The sequence below is a fragment of the Crocodylus siamensis genome, chromosome 5 (assembly GCF_052110815.1).
Source record: "Crocodylus siamensis isolate JL-2025a chromosome 5, ASM5211081v1, whole genome shotgun sequence".
NCBI classification, from domain to species: domain Eukaryota; kingdom Metazoa; phylum Chordata; order Crocodylia; family Crocodylidae; genus Crocodylus; species Crocodylus siamensis.
In genome coordinates this window covers 154,642,211-154,664,005 of record NC_143399.1, presented here as the reverse complement: position 1 = coordinate 154,664,005, position 21,795 = coordinate 154,642,211, and the positions used below count along the sequence as shown (strand labels likewise).

General features: G+C 40.0%; 1 protein-coding gene across 1 annotated transcript in view; it reads left to right on the top strand.

Moving 5' to 3' along the window:
- The window catches only part of DNAH11 (dynein axonemal heavy chain 11), a 270,299-nt gene that overhangs the window by 223,569 nt on the left and 24,935 nt on the right, over nucleotides 1-21,795 (top strand). Inside the window, exons 65-73 of the mRNA XM_090046787.1 lie at nucleotides 7,489-7,693; nucleotides 8,999-9,163; nucleotides 10,540-10,680; nucleotides 11,308-11,478; nucleotides 13,109-13,231; nucleotides 13,862-14,055; nucleotides 15,581-15,729; nucleotides 16,683-16,810; nucleotides 19,609-19,836. Coding sequence (XP_089902913.1) covers nucleotides 7,489-7,693; nucleotides 8,999-9,163; nucleotides 10,540-10,680; nucleotides 11,308-11,478; nucleotides 13,109-13,231; nucleotides 13,862-14,055; nucleotides 15,581-15,729; nucleotides 16,683-16,810; nucleotides 19,609-19,836 — 1,504 coding nt within the window. The remainder of the gene's footprint in view (nucleotides 1-7,488; nucleotides 7,694-8,998; nucleotides 9,164-10,539; nucleotides 10,681-11,307; nucleotides 11,479-13,108; nucleotides 13,232-13,861; nucleotides 14,056-15,580; nucleotides 15,730-16,682; nucleotides 16,811-19,608; nucleotides 19,837-21,795) is intronic.

The window sequence follows — 21,795 nt, the reverse complement described above, 5'->3', positions numbered from 1 at the left end:
GACTGGCCCTAGAAATGCCTCTTTCCCAAATCTGCTGGTCCAGAGGCCAGGTCCTATTTGCCCACCTGCGATACCTTAAACTATTGCTTCATAGATGCAATGAGTGGTGATTAGTAGAAAAGTTGAAGCTAATCGTAGGCATGTGGTACTTTTAAAGAAATCAAGTCATGTATCTAGGTGCCAAAATTTGGATATAGGCACCTAAATGTAGGCCTCTGTTTCTGAAAATGTTGGCCTTTCATCAGCTATATTTTCCATTCATAAACCTATCAGAAGTTGTCTTCCTCGATTATAGTTTGATAGTCCTATAAAATTGTTCTCTTCTGTTACAAAGATCCCTCAGGGTTTCTCTTTGGTTGCACAGGTATTTGGGGTTGCACAGGCAATTCATCTTTTGAATTTCTAGGGCTGTCTCCCCTTTATTTCAAGGACTGTGTTAATTTCCACTAGAAAAGCAGGGTAGACATTTTTCAGTTCATTTTGGAAGTGTCTAACCGAAGGAAATGGAGATCCTGAAGCTTTTGTCACCCTTGTTTGAAAGAGATTTTGTCCCATTCGAGTGTTCCAAGGTAGGTACAATCTTAGTGAAGTCTGCACTGAAGGCTAGAAAAAAGTATTTTCCTTTTCTTGCACTGTTTTTTCCATTCTTGTAGTTTCACTAGTAGCACCCATAGACACTACACTCTTTCATAGTCTAAGAGTAATTTCTAGATAAATTACCCCACTGTTTCAGTGAAAGCTATTCTGTGGTGTTTTCCCACCCCTCTGCTTATCATTTGTTGCTCATTTTCTTTAAGCTGAGAGAGAGCAATAACAAAATATTTATTTTTCCCAGCTGTGCAATTAACAAAAAAATTAGAATAGCTGCAGTGATAAAATCCAGTGAGTCATTAGGTAGTTTTTGTCTTTCATAGATGATAACCACACAAATTGATGAAAATTTATTACCTCTGCAAATTGAGAACCCATAAAATACTATTTCAGTACAAGATGCCCAAGCTCATTTTATAACCAGGCATCCTTTCATTTTCATAACATAGCATTTTTCCCTTGGTAATTTTTTTTAACGGACAAAGCAAACTGAAATGTCCTCTTTTGTCCAATACCTGGTTCTAATAACCTTTTGTCTGTGCTTTTAAGAATGGTATATCCCAGGGCTTCTGATGTACTGTGGGAAAACGTGTCTTACCTTCAGTGCCCCAAGTAAATAAGTGATTTCGGTTTGCCATTACATTTAGCTGAGGTTATTCTGGCTCTGCATTATCTCACTTCTGCCCCCATAACCCCTGGGTCAAGCCATAATTGAGCTCTGTTTGAGATGCTGCATGACTGTTCAGGAGGATTTTCTGAAATGTGGAGACCAGCAAGACTTTGAGGATAAAAACATGCATTCGTGGAAAATTGACTAGATGTGAGGAGCATTGCCTTCATAAACTGGTAATTTGGAGCAGCAGTAGCAGCATGAAGAAATAGGATCACATCATCTTGCAGATGTGAATGACCAGGAGTGTCTCCAGAACTTCAGCATGAGAAAGGGAAATCGTGGAGCTGCCTGAGGATCATGTCCTAACTCTCTGATGCTGTGGCACTCAGTTGAACAGACCCATACCAGTACCAAAGCATGTTTTTGTTGCTTCCAGGAATCTGACTAGCCCAGGCTGCTGCAGATCCCTGATCAGTCACTTTGCTGTGGACAGATCAACTATTATATAGGTCTGGGATAGTTTTGTGAGCTGATTCTTCCTATGATTTACCCACGTGGGCAGGACATAAGGAATGTGCCTACGAAGGAATAACCACTATCAAAGAAAATGGGGTTTCCAAACTACTCTAAGGCCACTAATGGAAGAGGTGCCCATAGTTTGCTTACCTAGAGGAGCTAACAGAAATATTAATGGAAAAAGTCTGGTTCCAAAAGCTAGACTCTTCAGGAAGCAGGTTCATGAATGCAAAGGTAGGCAATGCCAGGGTGCTGAGGAGATCTGGCTTTTACCGGCTGAGACTTCAGTTCCATTAGTGACTTTGCTATCAAAAGTGTGTTGGTGACAACCATTGTTTTGAGGAACCCTATTTACTGTCTTCTACTGTAATTCACAAAACAATAAAGCCTGAGTGCAGGGCCTGACAAATGATAATTAAGTTGCATGTGTAACAGTTGCAGGATGGTGGCTGAGTAAACATTCAGCTGTCTGAAGGAAAGATAGCACTGTGTAGAAAACTGGTTGTATCCATACGTTGGCAACTCAGTGCAATGCTGCTTAACTGTAAAGATACTTAATGAATATTTAATTGTATTTGCATGGGAATTATTGTATTCAATTCTTGATAAACTTTTATGTGTTTATTAGCTTTTATTTGTTTTTAAAAGTATGTAGTGGGGGTTGCTCCCCATATTATATTATTAAACGTATTATGATTGCTTTTATTTATTTTAATTCTTTGTTAGCTATTGGCTTTTATTTTGGAGGGGAAAGGCCTTTTTAATCCATTTTAAAGTAGATTTCACAAGATCAATAAATGTTTTTTATGTGTTATAATGAGAAAATCTTGTGCTTTTGTGTTTTCAGTGATTTGGACATTGTGCAACTTTAATAAAATCTTGTTACACAACTTTCAAGTCTAAGAACATGAAGGAGAATATAAGAAGTGCTATATTGGGTCAGATAACGGGTCCATCTATCCCACTATATTCTTTCTGACAGTGGCAGAAGTAGATGTTTTAGAGAGAGAGCTTATGAACAGGGTAGACCTAGAGTAGTTTATCCGCTATCAGACCTTCTCTAATATCCACTGTCATTGGTTTAGAGATGCCAGATATATTCCTGACTCTTCTGTTTAATAGTTATTAGTGGATCTATCATCCATGAATTTGTCTAGTTCATTTTTCAGCTTGGCTATACCATCTGCCTCTACAACCTCTTGTGGTCATGACAAGTTAACTATGTACTGCATAAAAAAGTACTTTTTCTTCTTAGTTTTCAACCTGTCTCCTGCTAATTTCAGTGGCTGCCCACTATTTTCTAGTATCCTGGAACTTGCTGAATAACAGTTCATTGTTCACTTCGTCCACACCCTTCATGATTGTGTATAGACCTGTGTTTTATCCCCTCCTCAGCCTTTCCAAACTATAGAGTCCTAGTCTTTATGGTCTCTCCTGGTATCTGGGAGCTGCTCCATCCCCTTGATCACCTTGGTTGTCCTTTTCTGTACCTTTTCTAATTCTACTACATATTTTTTGAGATGCAGAGACCACAATTGATAGTATTTAAGGTGTGGATGCAACATGTATTTGTAGAGTGGCCTGATGATCTTTTCCATTTTCAATTTTCTGTTTTCAGTTCCCTCGTAATGATTTTATTAGCTTTTTGGTTGCCATTGTGCATTAAACTGTTCTTTTTAGATAACTATCTACAGTGACTCCAAGGTGTCTTTCCTGAGTCATAATGGGTCAGAACTCACCATTGCAAGCATGTAATTGAGTTTATTTTTCCCCAGGTTCATTACCTTGTACTTGGCAATGTTCAAGTTCATCTCCCCAGTTTTTGCCCACTCAGTCTGGCAAGATATTTCTGCAGCTGCTGTCCATCAGCTTGGTATTTGACTACCTGGAGTGATTCAGTATCATCTGCAAATAGGAAGATTTCATGCTGCACCCCCATTCCCAGGTCATTGATGAAAATATTAAGCAAAACCAGGTCCAGTACAGATCCCTGCAGGACTCTACTTCTGACCTCCCTCTATCCTGAAAAGTGACCATTTAACCCTACTCTTTGCTTTGCTTTGAAAATACATTCAAAGCAACAGTCTCTATACAGAAAAACAAAAGCTGTTGTTAAACAAACAGTAGGGCCAGTATACAGCTGGAAAGTGACTAGTGTTCTTTGTGTGCTTCAGTACCGGTGGTTTGTGATTGTGTTAGTAGGTGGTCAGTGACTGTTCACTACATATTCAAAACCAGTAACTCAAGCATAGTTGACTTAATCAAAGCCAACAAACTAAACTGCTGTAACAATTACTGTCTCGGCTGCCTGTGATGTCCTTTTTTCTCTCTCTGACATCTTGTTTTGCCTATATTTCCCATTAATGAATAGTGGTATGGGTACCTACAGTCAGAGTGTGCAGCCAGCACCTGTCCACTCCAGTTCTTAGAACTGTCCATTGCCCAGGCAATTCCAGAGATTTCTAAATCCTGCACTGGCTGCATGACGTAATGACATGGTGAAGAATTTCAAGTCACAAGCACTGGCACAATTCCTAAGTCAACCACCAGAACCAGACGGATTCAATCACAGACTCTAGTCCTGGCAGAGGTGCTGTCACTTGCAAAGGAGGTAGATCTGGTGCTAGCACACTGAACAGCTGCTCCATAAGCATGCAGTCATACTCCTTTTGAGTCTGCTCCTTGAAGAATCAGTCTCTCTTCCTACTGTGTAGCATGATTTTCCTTTGCTCACTGGCAATCTGTACTCCTCATTTCCTTGGCAAAGATGGCATCGATGGCCCTTTCTTTCCTTACCCATCAACTAGATCCTTCAATTACCCACCTTCCTAGGCAGGCATAGTCAGCTCTTCAGCTGTTGAAGGACCTGCCAAGGAGATGAAAGACAGGCCACTATGATTTTTGCCATATAAGAGTACCCTTGCCTTATTGACTATGTGAATACAAAGCTAGAATTTACATTTGTCATATTTGGTATGCCAACATTTCTCATTTATGTGCTATACAACTCAGAAGCAACTAGTTCAAATGCTATGCAATAAGAGTTCAGTGCATCCTGGTAAGAACGTTCCACAGTCCTTTAAAAAAATTAAGTTTGCTGATGTGTAGTGAGGAAAGGGGTCAAATCAAAATAGGACCTCTGTTTACAGCACTGCTTTGTTTTTCAGATTTGGAGTCTGTTTGAAGACATAAATATTAAGAAATACAAGTTAGAAAAATGGTGTTTCAGGTCACTGGTAGAGCCCTATCAGGGTATATGAAGGAGCTTTCTAGAAGCGTGATGACATAACAGCTCATTAGTGAGTAGATGGGTTTAGTAAGTTACCAAAATGATTCTACAGAGTTTTTGCCCTATCAGCTAACCTGAATGCCTAACTAGAGATTGTGCTTCATGAAAAAAATTGTAAACACCACCTTCCAAGCAGGGTGATTGTTATAATATGCTTAACTAGTCAGGGGTTGTTGGCTACCAACAGATTGGCCAGTATTTTCCCCCTCACCTTATTGCATGCCTACGAGCACAAGAAAAGGAATGTAATAAACAATGTCTTTGTTAGCAATGATTTTATCACTTCCATAGGTTTCATAGGGGCTGGAAGGGATCATTGGGTCCAGCCTCCACCCCCTCCCCCCACCATAGGTGGGAAGTCAGCTGGGATCAAGAATTTTTAATCTATGCAGGTCAAAAATGTGCAAAGGAATAATAGCACTGGATTGCTACCCTCACCCTCACCACAGCTTCCTGTGTCTAATAAATGGACAAAATACAGTGGGCAGAAATCAATGCCTGGGGTGCTTAGTAGTAAGTGTTTTATCACATTAAATACACCAGTGAAGCTGTAAGCCAAGAAGTTGGGATGAGACTTTTACAACGAAGGTACAAATAAACAGTATTACATTAGTACAGTGTAATACAAGTAAGTGAAAAAAATTCACTTAAGCATGCTGCAACTGAAATCTTGTGAATGTATTTAAACATTGCAGAGGAAGTACTTTGAAACACCCAATACTTGTTTTTGGTTGTTTTTTTCAGTTGTTTTTCCCTGTTTGGTATCCATTTTGTAATACACATGAATTGAGCAGGAGAAGGAAACTGAATTATGGCTACCACCTAAAGCTAAGCACACTCCAGTACCCGCAAGAATCTTTCAAAACAGTAACTTCACTGGTCATAAACCAAGACATCTCTCCCTCTTTACACTGTACTTTCTCACATAGCAATAACAGACATGGCAAGCAGCACTTACCAGGAAACGAATCTATTCCCCATCCCTTTGAGGCAGCTGTACAGGCTGTTCTAGCTGACTATGAGATGATCCGAGTTAATCGCTCTTTGCTTCTGGAATTTGTCCTTGCTAGCATCCTATTCCTCTGTGCATTTAATCCCTATAGGTATATAATAGGAGTATAGCAGAGAGTGGAGTTTGTGCTTGGGGCAGCGGCATACTTGTAACAGGGGTATACTTACTGCTGACCTTTGATTTGATTCCTTAGTGTTGTGGTGCAGATGTTTTCAGTTTGCTTCAGTACTTCTGTCCAACTGGGTAGATGTTGAAAGCTTCCAGACACTTGGAGTTCATCTCGTAACGGCATGTATTCTTGCAAAATTGTTTACCTTGGAACAGTCCATCCACTAGCTAACAGAAATGTGCCTAGGCTCTTCTGGCCAGCTTCTGCAGGTTGGGAGCACACGTATGGCTTGGCAGATGCAGCAAAGGCTCTTGGTATCTAAACCCAAGCACACTGTGTAGAAAATGAAGGATCTGGTGCAAAGCAGAGTACAAAGTGTTTGGGAAATAGTGGACAAGCGGGTAGAAGGTGCAGGTACAGAAAACTGTGGGATTGGCAGCAGGGACTATATGTATGCAAACTCAGGACTTTGCTACATCCTACAAAGTGGGCCGGTAGGGCAACTTCATAGCTCAAGTATCTTCCACCACACCTGAAGCAAAACTTGGCAGCTCAAGCTATATGCATGTGGATGGGGAGAGTGGGCACTGACACATACCAGAAGGTGCAGCGCTCTTGCAATGTAGACATACCTAAAAATTCCAAATCATTTTTCAAACCTATGCAATGTTTTACCTTGCCTGTCTGCATATCCGAGCTTGATACTTCAGTAAGGTGCCCTGGCAGCAGTATAATCATAGCATAGTAAAGGAACAGCCAGTGAGAAGTCTCTTTATTAGGGGATCTGATTAATATAATAAAAGATCATTTATAATGTCTCTCAATTAGCAAGAAAGTAATTTTGAACCAACATTTTGTAAGTCATGTTAAAAATTCTCTTTGGTTTCTCAGTCCCTAGTCCTATGTCTCCTTTTCATGTTGCTGTGTGTTATAAGTATGAACTGTTTAGTTCCTTGCTTCAGCCTTTATGGCCAAGATATTTTTAAAAGATAGGAAAATATAAGATTTTAAAGACAGCATTGATAAGCATACAAATATCACTCTACAGTTGTTTGAAAATGTTTCATAATAAACACAAGGATGAAAAGTTTCCTGTGAACAGTGGACTCTTCTATATATTGGCCTATTTCCAGTAAGCCACAGGTAATGAACTTCAGTACCAGGTGAATCTCTCGTACTGAAAAGAGTGCAGGCCATTTGTTCCAAGTGAATTTTATCAGTCTCACTTTCCTCTCAGACTGTTTGGTTTGCATGTTCTTTGTGACATTAAAATTATGTAGCATTGATCTTGAGTGAAGTAAAATATTTTAAAATTGCTTTATTTTATGCCATTTCCATTGCCATATACCTATTCTCAGGTATATTAAGATTGAAGACAAAGAATGCGAGTTCAACAAGAATTTCCGTATCATCCTTCACACTAAGTTGGCTAACCCTCACTACAAGCCAGAACTGCAGGCTCAGACCACCCTCATTAATTTCACTGTCACAACGGATGGGTTGGAAGACCAGCTGTTGGCTGAAGTTGTTGCTGCTGAAAGACCCGACTTAGAAAAACTTAAGGTGAGCCCTTCTTTTGACTACTTTTGCTGTTCTTCCCAGGGTTTAAAGCCAGCCCCATGTCCTATGGAATCTACTGTGCAGTGACTGTCACTTATACGTGAAGTGGACATAAAGGGTCATTCTGAGAAGTGTATGTAAGAATCTGCTGCCCCCACAGATGCTCTGTTCTTCTGAGGCTCCAACCCTAATACAAAATACAGCTTGTAATGATTGCACCATGATAATCTTCCTTTCTCTCTTTCTGCACTGGTTTAAACCACCTCACAGTGTTTTCTGCTTCAATGAGCTTGAGCCAATAAGCAGAAATTAAATTTCATGCCAATTTGCAAGAGGATACAACTGCACCATTAAGCTCTAGGGCATTTGGCTAATTATGCTCGGAATTTATTCCTGCTAAAATGCAGAACTATATTTACTGCGTTATTAATCATTTTGCAGTAACTTGTGAACAGAAATATTTTTATAGATTTCTGGAAAAGGCTCTTTAGGAGAGTTGCCATGTTTTACCAGATGTTTAAAGATGAAAAATATATGTATAGGTGAACAGTCAATAATAAGGATGCTTCTACTTCTGTAACAACTTAATTCCAAGGATCTCCAAACACTACAAAATTGGAATTGGTATTATAATGCCCACCCCTCTGATCCTGCTATTATTTTACCAGTTTTACAGAAGGGCAGACTGAGAACACAGAAACTAAGTTACTTGCAAGTGTCGGGATCAGAGTTAGGAATAGGATCTGAAAGATTCTTGGCTATATTCCTCTGAGTCTGAGTGTTTGGTGCAGGATTGTGTGAAGAGTGGATATCAGCAGGGTAGTTTTACCTACCTCCTTGATCATCACTGGTGTTATTAGTTGCCAGGCAAGGGTTCTCCCTAAAGAGAGTCAGTGTAGCAGAGCAGACTTCTGCCATGGTCTTCTGAGCTGGAGTGAGCATAGCAGAGGGACTACAATCTTCAGCTTTCTAAGTTCTGGAATTGTCTAACACAATGAGAATTACCTTCCTGCTGTTTAGGGCTGGCTCCCGGCCTCTTTTTGCAATAAAGAAGTTAGAATAAGGCTAAGTCTGGCTCACTATCTTGGTGTTACATTCCAATGTCTGATCTTGCTGTCTTAATGTTTGGTTAATACCATTATACCATGCCTTTTTTGTTAGAAAAGAAGTTGCATTCTCTTTTTTTCTGAAACAGAGCTGAAATGTAATGATCTAAATAAATGGAGAATAAAGATTTCTAGACTGTGAAACAAACATTCACCTTTTGTTGCTGTTATTTGAATACAGTCTTTTCATTCTCCTTGTTAGTCTGCCCTAACCAAACAGCAGAATGACTTCAAGATTGAACTGAAACGTCTGGAAGATGATCTTCTCCTTCGTCTTTCAGCTGCTGAGGGTAGTTTCTTGGGTGACACTGAGTTGGTGAAGAAACTTGAATCAACGAAGAAAACAGCAGCAGAAATTGAATGCAAGGCAGTAACAATTTTATTGTTTTTCTTAATTTTTATTTTAAATTATCTGTAAAATGCAGATTCTCAATTATTTTAGATAGTATATTTAGTGGACATGACTTTCTTTTTAATGTATCCGTTATTCCTAGTTGCTCAGTAAGCACTTAAGAGCCATATATCCATAATTCCTTTTTGGCATCTTTATCATATATAGTTTCATAGTTAGTAGGGTCAGAAGGGACCTGAGCAGATCATCAAGTCCAACCCCCTGCCATGGCAGGAAAGAGTACTGGGGTCAAACGACCCCAGCAAGGTGATTGTCCAGCCTTGTCTTAAAGACGCCCAAGGTAGGAGCCAGCACCACTTCCCTTGGAAGTTGGTTCCAGATCCTAGCCGCCCTGACAGTGAAGTGGCTCCTCCTGATGTCTAATCTAAATCTACCCACTACCAGCTTGTGACCATTATTCCTGGTCACTCCTGGTAGTGCTTGGGGGAACAGGGACTCCCCCAATGCCTCCTGGTCCCCCCTGACTAGTTTATAAACAGCCACTAGATCCCCCCCTTAGACTTCTCTTGTGGAGGCTGAACAGGTTCAGGTTCTGCAGTCTCTCCTTGTAGTGTCTGCCCTGCTGCCCCCTGATCATGCGAGTGGCCCTCCCTCTCCATGTTGTCCACGTCCCTCTTGAAGTGCGGCACCCAGAACTGGAGGTAGTACCCTAGCTATTGCTTTTTGCTTCCTAAGTTGATGCCTGATAGCTAATAGAATGAATTGGAAATAAATGTATTGCCATGTGACTAATATTTGTCAAAAGCAAAAATAAATATTGTCCTGAAGAATATCTATTCTTTAACTGTTATGCAAGTAAAAGCCTCTTTGTGTGGGAGGTCGTATAGAGACATTAATGAAAAGGGATGCGACTGTGGCTGAATCCAATAATTCAGACTGTTGCTTACAAGTAATTTTCACACCATTGCCTTGCTTTATTTGAGACAGATAATTGATGGCAGCTAGAGAGAAGGTCCTTATTAAAATAAGTGCAAATTTACTTTGCTGTTATGCAACCAACTTCTCTGATAAGAAAATAAATATACAGCTCATCAATGTCAGTCTTAATTTTACTTAGAAAAGTATTATGGAGTAAATTAATGATCGGTAGTAAATAGTAATATATCAAAGAGGAGATTAAATTACTTTCATTTCTAGCCAGCAAGTAATGGAAACAGTGTCCAGTATAATCCTTCCGGGGCAAATAATATTATTGTCCAAAATATGTAAACTTTCCAGATTTGCAGTCACATTCTTACTTGAACTCATGGGAATTTGTCATTTATTTAGTCTCATGGGCTTGATAATTATGATAAATTTAAAAAGTAAACTGGGCAACTATCTTCCTACAGGTAGCTGAAGCAAAAGAAAATGAGGCTAAAATTAATGAGACGAGAGAGCATTACAGACCAGCAGCTGTAAGAGCATCTCTTCTTTACTTTGTTGTTAACAATCTGCGCAAAATCAACCCCATCTATCAGTTCTCACTGAAGGTAAAGCTTCATTTTTTGATAAGAAGTACAATTTCATCCCAGCAATAGTGATCTAGTATATTAATGCTTTGTATCTTTTTATTGGATGTTAAGATTTGCAGCGCAACGTGTCTGTGAGAAAAAGAAAAGGAGGGTTGTATGTTTTCCCCACTCATTCTTTAAAATATAATACTTCCCAATAACCTCTCTTTCTATTACATTCTAGTACGGCTAGTAAAGTTTACCTTACCATTGTTTAATGCTTCCTATAAAGCTAAGTGAAGAGAGATTTAAAGCTTTTGTTAAACAGTATGGTGCAGGAAATATACTAAGGGGAGATGTTAGAATGAGGAAGGAGTCTCTCCTCAAAAACCACCAGCTTTTCCAAGCTAAGAGAATGTGCTATTTTCAGAGTGTTTTATGGGTGGGGAAGCCTTTAGGAGTCTTCTGGAAAATATTGCCATTTGCTATCTCCCTTCCCCCAATCTTAGTAAAGTTTTGTTTAAAGGCCCACTTTTCTGAGAAGGGTGATTTTCCTCATAATGTCTGGTGTTTTGGACAAGTCATTTCCTCCTAAAACAGTTACCAAGTATACTGCTCTTTTAAAGGATTTTTATTAGTTTTTCTTTTTTAAACCCTAATGTTTAGGCCTTCAGCACAGTCTTCCACAAAGCAATAGAACAGGCTGATGCATCAGAGGATATCCAGGTTCACATCTCCAACATGACAGAAGCTATTACATATTCCACCTTTTTGTATACCAGCCAGGGACTTTTTGAAAAGGACAAACTCATATTTCTAGCCCAGACAGCCTTTCAGGTGAGAAAAAAATAATGCAAAAGGTGGTGATGGTAGTGCTGCTGTAGGTATTTCTCTGTTGGAAGAAGACACAGATTTTAGGACAATACAGCAGGCCATCCCATGTTTATTTACTACTTTACACACCTTTGATGCTCCTATAATAAATATTTACATAAAAATACAAGTACAATTTACTAGTGTTGTTATATAAGCATCTATGGTACATAAGGTACTGTTTCTTTAAGCATTTAAAATGTTGTAATATGCCTCTGAGTGTAGAAATGAATATTATGAAAGGTGCTATTTGAAGTTACATTGCATCTTATATTTAAAGGAGGGAACAAAAATCTGTTAGGGATTTAGAAATGTACAAAAAAAATGAGTTGTAATTTAAGCCCATTACTTCTTGTCCTATCCCTGGTGTGCATCAAGAACAATTGATCACCATCCTTTTTATAGCGAGCCTTTTAGTATTTAAAGACTGTTTTTAAATCCCTATTTACTCTTCTCCTGTCTCGACTATTAGGAAGGAGGGTAGTGCAGTGGTTCCCAAACTGTAGGTTGTAACATCAGCAGATAGAGTCGTAGGGGTGGAGGGCTGTGGGTTGTGAGTGAGGGGCTAAGGAAATGGGGTCATAAATGTGGAGTCAACCTAAGGAAAAATTTGGGAAACCTGGGCTTGTGAGTGTTTTGTGGGTTCCGAGTGGAGGAGGGGAAAGAGAGAGTGATGTAGGTACACTGTCCACCTTGCAGCATGGTATCCATGGAGGTACTCTTGCTGCCAGGGTGTAGCACACACCCCTGCAACTGCCCTTGTCCAGCTCCCCCCAGCTCTTCAGCCAGGGAGAGCTGGAGGCAGCACAAAGGCCTGCCTAGCAGCTAGTGTGTTCCCCTGGAGGGCCAGGCCTCCGTTTGTGTCGATGTACTTTTTTTGCAGGCTTCACACCACTTTTTTCCTTGGCTTTTTTTTTTACCACCACATACAAATTTGCCACTGCATGCAAATTCGCAGCACAGCACATATTTTAATGTTCACCATGTGCAGTTTGTGGTGTCACAAAGAGATTTGTTGTGCCACAAACTGCATCCCCCTGCTCATCTGGATGCGGCCTTGTGTTTAAGGCGGGGGCATAAAATGGGGAAGTTGTATGTAATTCAGATTCCCTTTCTCACTTCAGTGGTGCTGTGTGAAAGGATTCTGGGCCACAGCTGTGCAAGATTAACTATGATCTTTAAGGACTATGGTTTTAATTGCTTTTTTTACTATAGCTAAATTATCATAAACTGTAGCTGCTGTTGTTATCTAGCTATTTTCGAATATTCCAAGGATTCTGCTATCACTATCATGCAACATAACAGCAATTCTGCCTTGTACAGAATTTGTTCAGGAGTTGCTCTGGGTTTTTTTGAGCATCTAACAGCCTAAAATTGATCTCATTCTATTAATTGATTTATAGTGTATTTTTCCTCTTTATTTTAAAATCATTGGGAAATGGGAAATTCTTTTATTGGAGCTTCACAAGATTGTCACAGGATTCTCAGTACTTTGTGCTGCCTATTCAATAATTTCTATGGAGTGTTGAATACTTTAAGAGAAGTGACTGTGAAGTAAACCTGATGACCTTTTTCAATTTTGTATGCTGTCAAGATTCTGCTGAGAAGTAAAGAGATAGAGCTCCTTGAATTGGATTTCCTGCTTCGATTCACAGTAGAACACACTTACAAGAGTCCTGTTGACTTTTTAACTACTCAGTCATGGAGTGCCATTAGGGTAGGTTTGGAGAATTGCTTCTCAATTTGAAAGCTTATTTCATGTTATTTCTGGAGACATAATACTACAGCTAGGTAATGTCACAGAGAGTCATATATTCCATACTAAATTTGAATAGAACTAGCAATACTTTTGAATAAATTGTCCTTGCATTTTAAATGTATTGTTCCTGAGATGATAAAATAATGCATTTGTTTCATAGAAACATAGGAAAGTAGGGCTCAGAGGGATCTCAAAAGGTCATGTTGCCCAGCCCCCTGCTCATGGCAGGATCATCCCTTCATGAGGAAACCCTGGCCATCTGTGCATTCTTTTGTGAATATAATTTTGATATTTATGCTTATCCCTCACTCTAAAACCTAGTGTTACATTTTGCATGTATCATAATTTGATGTTTAACTCTAAACAGATCGGGTGGAGAAATCGAATGGAGTTCTGTTTAACAAATAAAGTTCTTCAGAAAGGACAAGAGGTGCAAATTATACTTTAAAATAGGTCAAGTATGGTTAATAATGTGACAAAATGTATTGGTATTATTCTAATTGTGGCAATGTATTTCTCTTTTATCTTAAAAACTGTGCGTGTGTGTGTGTGTGTGTGTGTGTGTGTGTGTGTGTGTCTTCATCCCAGGCCATTGCTCTAATGGAGGAGTTCCAAGGACTAGATCATGATATTGAAGGGTCTGCCAAGCGGTGGAAGAAATGGGTGGATTCAGAATGCCCAGAAAAGGAGAAGCTTCCTCAGGAGTGGAAAAACAAGAACTCTCTTCAGAAACTTATCATACTGAGGGCACTCCGCCCAGACAGAATGACATATGCCCTGAGGTAGGATCCTTGTTGTGGCAATGAAATCTTCATGAAGGCAGTTTAGGCATATAGCACACTATGGAGAAAGATCAAATTTTAAACAACAGGGATCCAACATTACGCAAACTGGTCAGCCAGAGCTTGAGATTTTGATTTTTGGCCCTTGGGCTTCATACAAGGCCTTTCTTTTCTTTGTCAGGTGCTTGAGAAGATGGTAGAATGAGATTGGCATGTTTGAATTTTGACTTATTTACAGGGATCTGACCTGTTTGTTTATAGTTTATATACGCATTCACCTTGCTGTGAGAAAAAGTTTATTTGTAAATCAAGTATATTCTTCTCTCCATTGTTTTTCTCATTGTTTTACTAGACCTAGCAGTTAGCTGGTAACTTTCTAGGTCTCACATCTTTAAATAACTGTAAATTTCAGAAATAAATAAGCAAATAATGAGGAAATCAAACAAAAAACCCTCAAACCCAACCCTCTAAGGTTATTTTTTAAATTCTTCACTTCTAGTAATAATACCCAGGTAACTTAATTATGCATATAAAACTCTGGCATGCATCAGCCAATGTGTGGCCAGTAGATCCAGGGAGATGCTCTTCCCTCTCTAGTTGGCATTGGTGAAGCCTCAGCTGGAGTACTGTGCCCAGTTCTGGGCACCGCACTTCAAGAAGGATGTGGAGAAGCTTGGGAGGGTACAAAGAAGGGCCGCCTGTCTGGTTAAGGGCATGGAGGGTAGGACCTATGAAGAGAAACTCTAGGAACTGGGCCTGTTAAGCCTGAAGAAGAGAAGACTGAGAGGTAATGATAGCTGCCTACAAGTACATTAGGGGAATATCCAGAACTAGGAGAGCAACTATTCAAGAGGCCACCTCAAGGGAAGATGAGGTTCAATGAATGGGCATAAATTAATAGAGGGTAAATTCTGGTTGGATAAAAGGAAAAACTTCTTCTCTGCAATGATCTCCAGAATCTGGAACACACTCCCAGCAGAGGTAGTGCAGTCACCCTTCTTGGAGGTGTTCAAGATGAGGCTGGACAAGCACCTTGTTGAGCTCATCTGATCCCAATAACTTCCTGCCCGGCATGGGACCAGACTTGATGATCTTACAGGTCCTTTCTGGTTCTGTTTCTACAATTCTATATAACTTATTAGGCTAGTATGTTTCCTTACCTGGTACTTTCTCTGCCCAGCTGTGCTTTCTTGATACATTTGTTTTGGGGTTGACTTGGGATTGTATGGTATAGTTTTTTTGAATAGCCGGGGACTGGATGCAGGAGACTTCCCTCCCCCAGTTCCTGTGTTTTTTTGTTACTCACTGTCCCCTTTCATGAAAAGAAGCATGGCAGATTGTTCTCTACCCTCTTCACCTTTATGCTGCCCTTTTCTCCATTAGAATTTTTCCCCAGCACCTTTCTTTTTAATAAAACTGCTGATAGTTCAGTACTAGCAGTGCCTACTTTGAGAACAGCCCTGGCCCAAAGTCTGTATCAATGGAAGTTCAGTATATGCTCAGTTTATGCTTTATATTTACACAGGAACTTTGTGGAGGAAAAACTAGGTTCAAAATATGTGGAGGGCACAAGGATAGACTTGGCAAAATCATATGAAGAGAGCAGTCCAGACATGCCTGTCTTTTTTATTCTCTCTCCAGGAGTAGACCCACTTAAAGATATGGAGACACTTGGTAAGTCTTATTTCCTTGGGAGCTTTGTTTGCATCCAAGGCAGTCAATCCTGCCCCCACTGAAGGCAAAGGATTAGGTCCTAAATTTTTTTAAAATCATAAGCAAACAAGAACAATAACATTTTTCCCTATAAAGAAATAGAAATTACCATGGCAAAGTTGGGCTGGATTTATCTTCACTGAGAGAGTTAAGTTCTGAAGTTTCTCTACCCCCTACCACCTATTTGTGGTAAATTAGGTGGATGAAAAGTGCAAAGCTATAAGCACTACAGTATGAAGAAATTCTGAGGCTGAACATTCCTCTGCTTGGCATAATGCAAGTTTCTTTTGTGCTGTTTTCTACCTTTTGACTAGATGAGGGCCAGAGGGCAATTTTCTCCATGCTCATGTAATCTTGTGCCCCCTGTGACTAAATAATGGTCATTATACAAACTATATTCAATTGTGTAAGGCACTGTCGCTTTATACGTAGGATTGCTATTCCCCACAGACTATACTGAGAATACCAGGTTAATACAGCTGTGACCTGACTGTGCTCAATTTAAACTCAGGCCTCACAAGGTGAGAGGCTTGTGCATTTACCCACTGAACCAATCAGTTAAAAAACTGATGTGATATCTACCACATGTTGCTCCTTTTTTATAAGGGAATTGCTTTGCACCCCCTGTAAGAGTTTCTAAAGCTCAGTAACAATGCCTAGCATCTATCAAAATGTCAAAAGGTTCATTATCTTAAAACCAAGGGAACAGATTTCTGCAGGCTTTTTCTAATACCAGCAATAAGGCCACTGTTGAGAGCTCGCAATTTTGCTTGTTGAAATTGTAAGGGTTTAGTGAAGTGCTTCAGAAGAACTAATATATATTGTGCCAGTGATAGTAAAATTAATGAGGCATTATCATTTTTTTTCCCTTTTATGCTCTGTTCATTTCCCTACCCCCATTGCTCCTTTTACAGGCAAAAAACTTGGATTTACTATTGACTCTGGAAAATTCCATAATATCTCACTCGGGCAAGGTCAAGAGATGGTTGCAGAGGGGGCACTAGAGAAAGCTGCTGCACATGGGCATTGGGTCATTCTCCAAGTACGTATTAAACAGAGCCAGAGATGTTGTTTTTGCACTTGGCTAGGAGTATGTTTTGAAAGTGAAATGACTGCAAAGTAAGGATGGTCCAGCAAAAAACAACTTATCTGCCTTTCAAATGAGGCTTAAAAAGCAAAGCGTTAATTTTCTCCGTTTGCGCTTAATTGTAGCAAAACAAACATTCAGGTGCGCTGAGTGTGTATTACGTTCTGTAAAACTGCCATCCTATTCCCACTGGGGACAGGAGAAATAATATAAGAAAGCTTGTGTGACTAGACAGGATTATGTCCTCAGGAATACGCTTCTGTGTAATTAAGAACTCTTGTTCCATTGACTGGGTCATAATGGAGGCTTTAATAAAATTAGAATGACTAGCCCTTGGGAAGCTGTATAATTAGCACTGGAGTGCTGCTCTTCAGAGATAGCAGTAGCAGGTTTGGCCAGCATTGTATGCAGTGAAGATCCACTCAGCAACAAACAAAGAGCTCTTTACATGGCCTACATGAACTGTCATCCTTGGCACAACCACAGAATTTGACAGGAGGATTGGGGGGTGCTGTAACCAGCAGTTTTATATTGTATTTGTAGTTTATACTAATATTTGTAAGGGTCACATTACACTAAAACTCTGCAAGTAATGTATGTCCTGGACTTTGCCAATGAACTGTAAGTACAAAAGTTATTACTATACTATCCAGTTTTATTTTTATTCCACCAGCATTACTGTTTGCTGTAGGCTTAAAGGAAATATATCTGATGGTATCTCCATGTACTCAGAATAAATAACCGTACTGGCTAAAAACCCAATTGTGCATGGCACTGTACAAACACAGTGTGATTTCTTTTTTAATTGATATTTCAGTTAATGGTTATTTTTATCATTTTATAACCAGCTTTACTTGTCAAGTTTATCTACCAATAAGTTAACATTGCTACATTTCTTATTAAGCATAGAAATGCTGTTGTCTAAAGAAAAACACAAATGAAGAGGCAGCACAATTTGAGGTTCTTCATTTCTTTCAGAGGTTATTTTAGGAGCCTATATTCAGCATGGTATTACATTTCTGGAAAGACCAATGACAAAAAGCCAGTGCTCACAGGCTTTTGGTGATGTGCAGCTTCCCACCCAGTGTCTAATGATTTTTATCATGGTGTATGCAGGGTATTATTTTTAACTAATTGAAAATTGTAGTTCTGGGGAAGCTGGAGAAGATCCTAATTTGGAGTCTTCTAAGATTTTTGGACTAAACCTGAGTAGTTCTGCATTCACTAATACTAATAATATAAGTTGCAAGTGCTTGAGATTTTCTCTAAGTTCTTGGGATTTCATCTTTTGCCTTTTCACTCCAAAATTCTGCAAGCCAAAATATTTTTAAGGTTAAGTTAAGTACATGAAAAGTAAAGACACTGAAAGGTCAGATAGGAGCAATGGCATTTTATAGCCAAGTACTGACTTCTTTATGTATATACGAAGTGAGTATTAAGCAAACCCACTGACGTTCTTAGTTTTTTGTCTACCACCTCTTATGTCTTGATTTATAAAGTGCAACAATTTAAAAACCTTTAGTCATTAGAAGCCAGATTCTATTCCACTGTGTTAGGTGTCTATATGTGGATTAGGTGCCTAAGTGTAAATCTATTCTACCCTGATCAAGACCTGAAAGTCTATTAACACATCTACATTTGTAACACCATCATCTTACTCTTAAAACTGAGTCCCAAAAAAACAGCTAAGGTGAGAAAGACCTACCCACTTTGGTAATTACTGTTTTTCAGGGACTCAAGGTGGAATAGAATTGTACTAAGGCACCTAAATCCTTTTACACAACTAATAATAGGTGAAATAGAATCTTGCCCTAAAAGCTCAGGTTTGTATATTTGAAGTCATTGCTGTGGGCTTCAGTGGAAGAAGGAATAGGTTAAAGTTGAGTAAGTAGGAGCAGAGGAAAATCCAAAGAATGTTGCTTGCAACTAATCAGTCAGAGTGGGGAAAAAAGATAGATAGAATGAGTGTGGGAGAGAAATAGACTCATAAAGTCACGTTTAGGTTTCTGATAGCAGTACCTGTTTTGCATGATAGCTAGTGGATGGCAGAATAAAGAGTGCCTGGAAATGTTTAGGGAAAATAATGCATATGATGCATCAAGATATTGCTTTAATTTTTGTATAGATATTGTAGTTATTAAACTAATATTAGTTGTTCTTTCAGACCCTGCACTGTTGGAAAAGCTTTGGCAAAGAGATTCTTTGTTATTAAAACAAATTTTAGTGGATAACCTGCCTAAATATTTATAATGTTCATAGTTTTACGGAATTATCACATCCTCAAATACTATGACCTATCTATCTCTGCAATTATAACTTTATACTGGTTCCTTTGTTTTGTGTCTCAGCTTTGACCTCAGTGTGGGCTGGAAATATATTGCCTCAAGGGCCCAAATTCCACAGAACACTTAAGCACAGGGTTAAGTGCTTTGTGGAATAGGAATAGAATTACTCACATGTTTAATTCTAAGTACATGCACTTGTGCTTTGCTGAATCTGGACCTGAAATCTGCAGAAGCTAAAGGAAAATAACAGATTTCAAGAAATATCTTCTGCCTAGCGCTCTTAACATCTTTTCTGCTCTCTTGGCTCATTTAAAGAAGACATGCCATATGGACTTAAGAGTCTGTATTTTGTTGTGAAACCACTATGGTAATGTTTTGGTTAAGGTCTGTTTAATGTATGTGGTTACCTTAGTTCCAAAATAAGAACATTTTTGTCTCCCCATGAAATTTTTGGCTGTTTTCCAATAGAACATTCACCTAGTAGCCAGTTGGCTGGGGACTTTGGAGAAACTCCTCGAACATTACAGCAAAGGAAGTCATTCTGATTACCGAGTCTTCATTAGTTGTGAACCAGCTCCAACCCCAGAAGAGCACATCATCCCTCAAGGAATACTAGAAAACTCAATTAAAATTACTAATGAACCTCCTACTGGGATGCTGGCTAATTTGCATGCTGCTCTCTACAATTTTGACCAGGTATAAATATTTTTTTTAATTACTACACTATTTTGCAGCAATTGCTGTTGAACACTGGTCTTGGAATCCAGGAATTGCTACACTAAAACAAAATCACAACATGCAAACCAGCTCTGCCCTGTCCCATCTCCTCCCAGTGAATCAATTTCCCATCACCACAGGGCGTATGTTTCAAACACAAAGTTTTTATTGCATTTCCCTGTGTCTAGTAGGGCAACAGTGCGGGAATGACCAACAAGATGCTCCCCCTTTGTCTGTCAGAGATCAATATATCACATGTTAGCTGCATCAACAACCTCAGTATCAGAAAAGTGTTACTGTCCTGGTTAAGTATCTAATGCTGTTCCTCTCACCTGCTAAGTTGGGAGTGCTGTTTGTCAGCTCTTCCTTGACCTCCAAACAAATTTAATGCTCAGTTTTAGTGAGCTTCAGAATACAAGAAGCCATTTTTCCAGACTTTTTCCTAGGATGGATTTATTAAATGATTGAGGCTTCTTTGTGTAGTGTTGTGACCAGGAAAAGAGTCCGGAAGAGCTTTATTTTGTGAAAAAAGATGTCACTGTGTCTGGAGACAAAGGTTTGTTTTTAAGAAGTGAATTAGTGGTATTACATGTGGAGCAAAAAGCAACACTTAAAGATTCTGCCCATGTAGGAGAGCAGCCAGGATCTGGAGAGAGTTTTTAGCCACCATGCTACAAAATAGGCCGTTCCAAAAAAGCCCCTGCAGGTTGTTGACAACTTCAGTAATATAGATCAGCTTTGTAGTCTGAATCTGCCTTTAGACACACACAGTCATGTTGTCCAGATTGACCTGTGTATTAGAGCTGTGCGAAGCTTCAGTCCCTAATTTAATTTGGCAGAGATTTGGTCCAATTTGTTGGCTGAATCTCCGAATCCAAGTCGAATCAGGAGACCCTTTAATTTCTCTGAATCAAATCAGAAACACCCTTCTCCTCCCCCCCCTCCCCCGCCCGAATTGATTCAGAGAGATTCGGAAAGATTCAGAGATTTGGACATAGACACAACTTTAAATGTTTTTTCTACATACCCCTAGGTAGCAAGTGGCTTGGGAATGCTGTGACAGTGGGGCAGATGCAGCATGCCACAGGAGCATGCGCGGGGGGTCCCCAGCATGCTCAGCAGCAGACCTGGAAGTAAACCATAAGCACTCCCGGCCCAGGTCTGGCGGGGAATGCGCTGCCCCCCCCCCCCATGCCCCGCTGGCTCAGTAGCTGGTGCCTCCTGGGTCTGGGGGAGCACCCAGGGTCCTCCCATGGCCTATCGCCAAGCCGGGGGGGGCATGGGGAGGCCCCCAGCATGCTCAGCAGTGGACCCAAAAGTGGACTGGAAGTACTTCTGGTCCTCTTCTGGGTATGCCATCAAGCACGTGGGAGGGGCCCCCCATGTTCCTGTGGGACACTCCGTCTGCCCCACAATCACAACATTCATGAGCCATACCTGGTAACTCAAGGTACGTAGAAAAAATATGTAAAGCTGTGTCTATGTCTGAATCACTGATTCTCTGAATCAGCATTGAATCTTCAAATTTGGATTTCATAGTTTCATAGTTAGTAGGGTTGGAAGTGACCTGAGCAGATCATCAAGTCTGACCCCCTGCCATGGCAGGAAAGAGTACTGAGCTCAAACGACCCCAGCAAGGTGATTGTCTAGCCTTGTCTTAAAGACCCCCAAGGTAGGAGCCAGCACCACTTCGCTTGGAAGTTGGTTCCAGATCCTAGCCGCCCTGACAGTGAAGTAGCACCTCCTGATGTCTAGTCTGAATTTACCCTCTGCCAGCTTGTGACCATTATTTCTAGTCACTCCTGGTAGTGCACAGGGGAACAGGGACTCCCCCAATGCTTGCTGGTCCCCCCTGACTGGTTTGTAACAGGTCACCAGATCCCCACTCAGACTTCTCTTGTAGAAGCTGAACAGGTTCAGGTCCCTTAACTTCTCCTC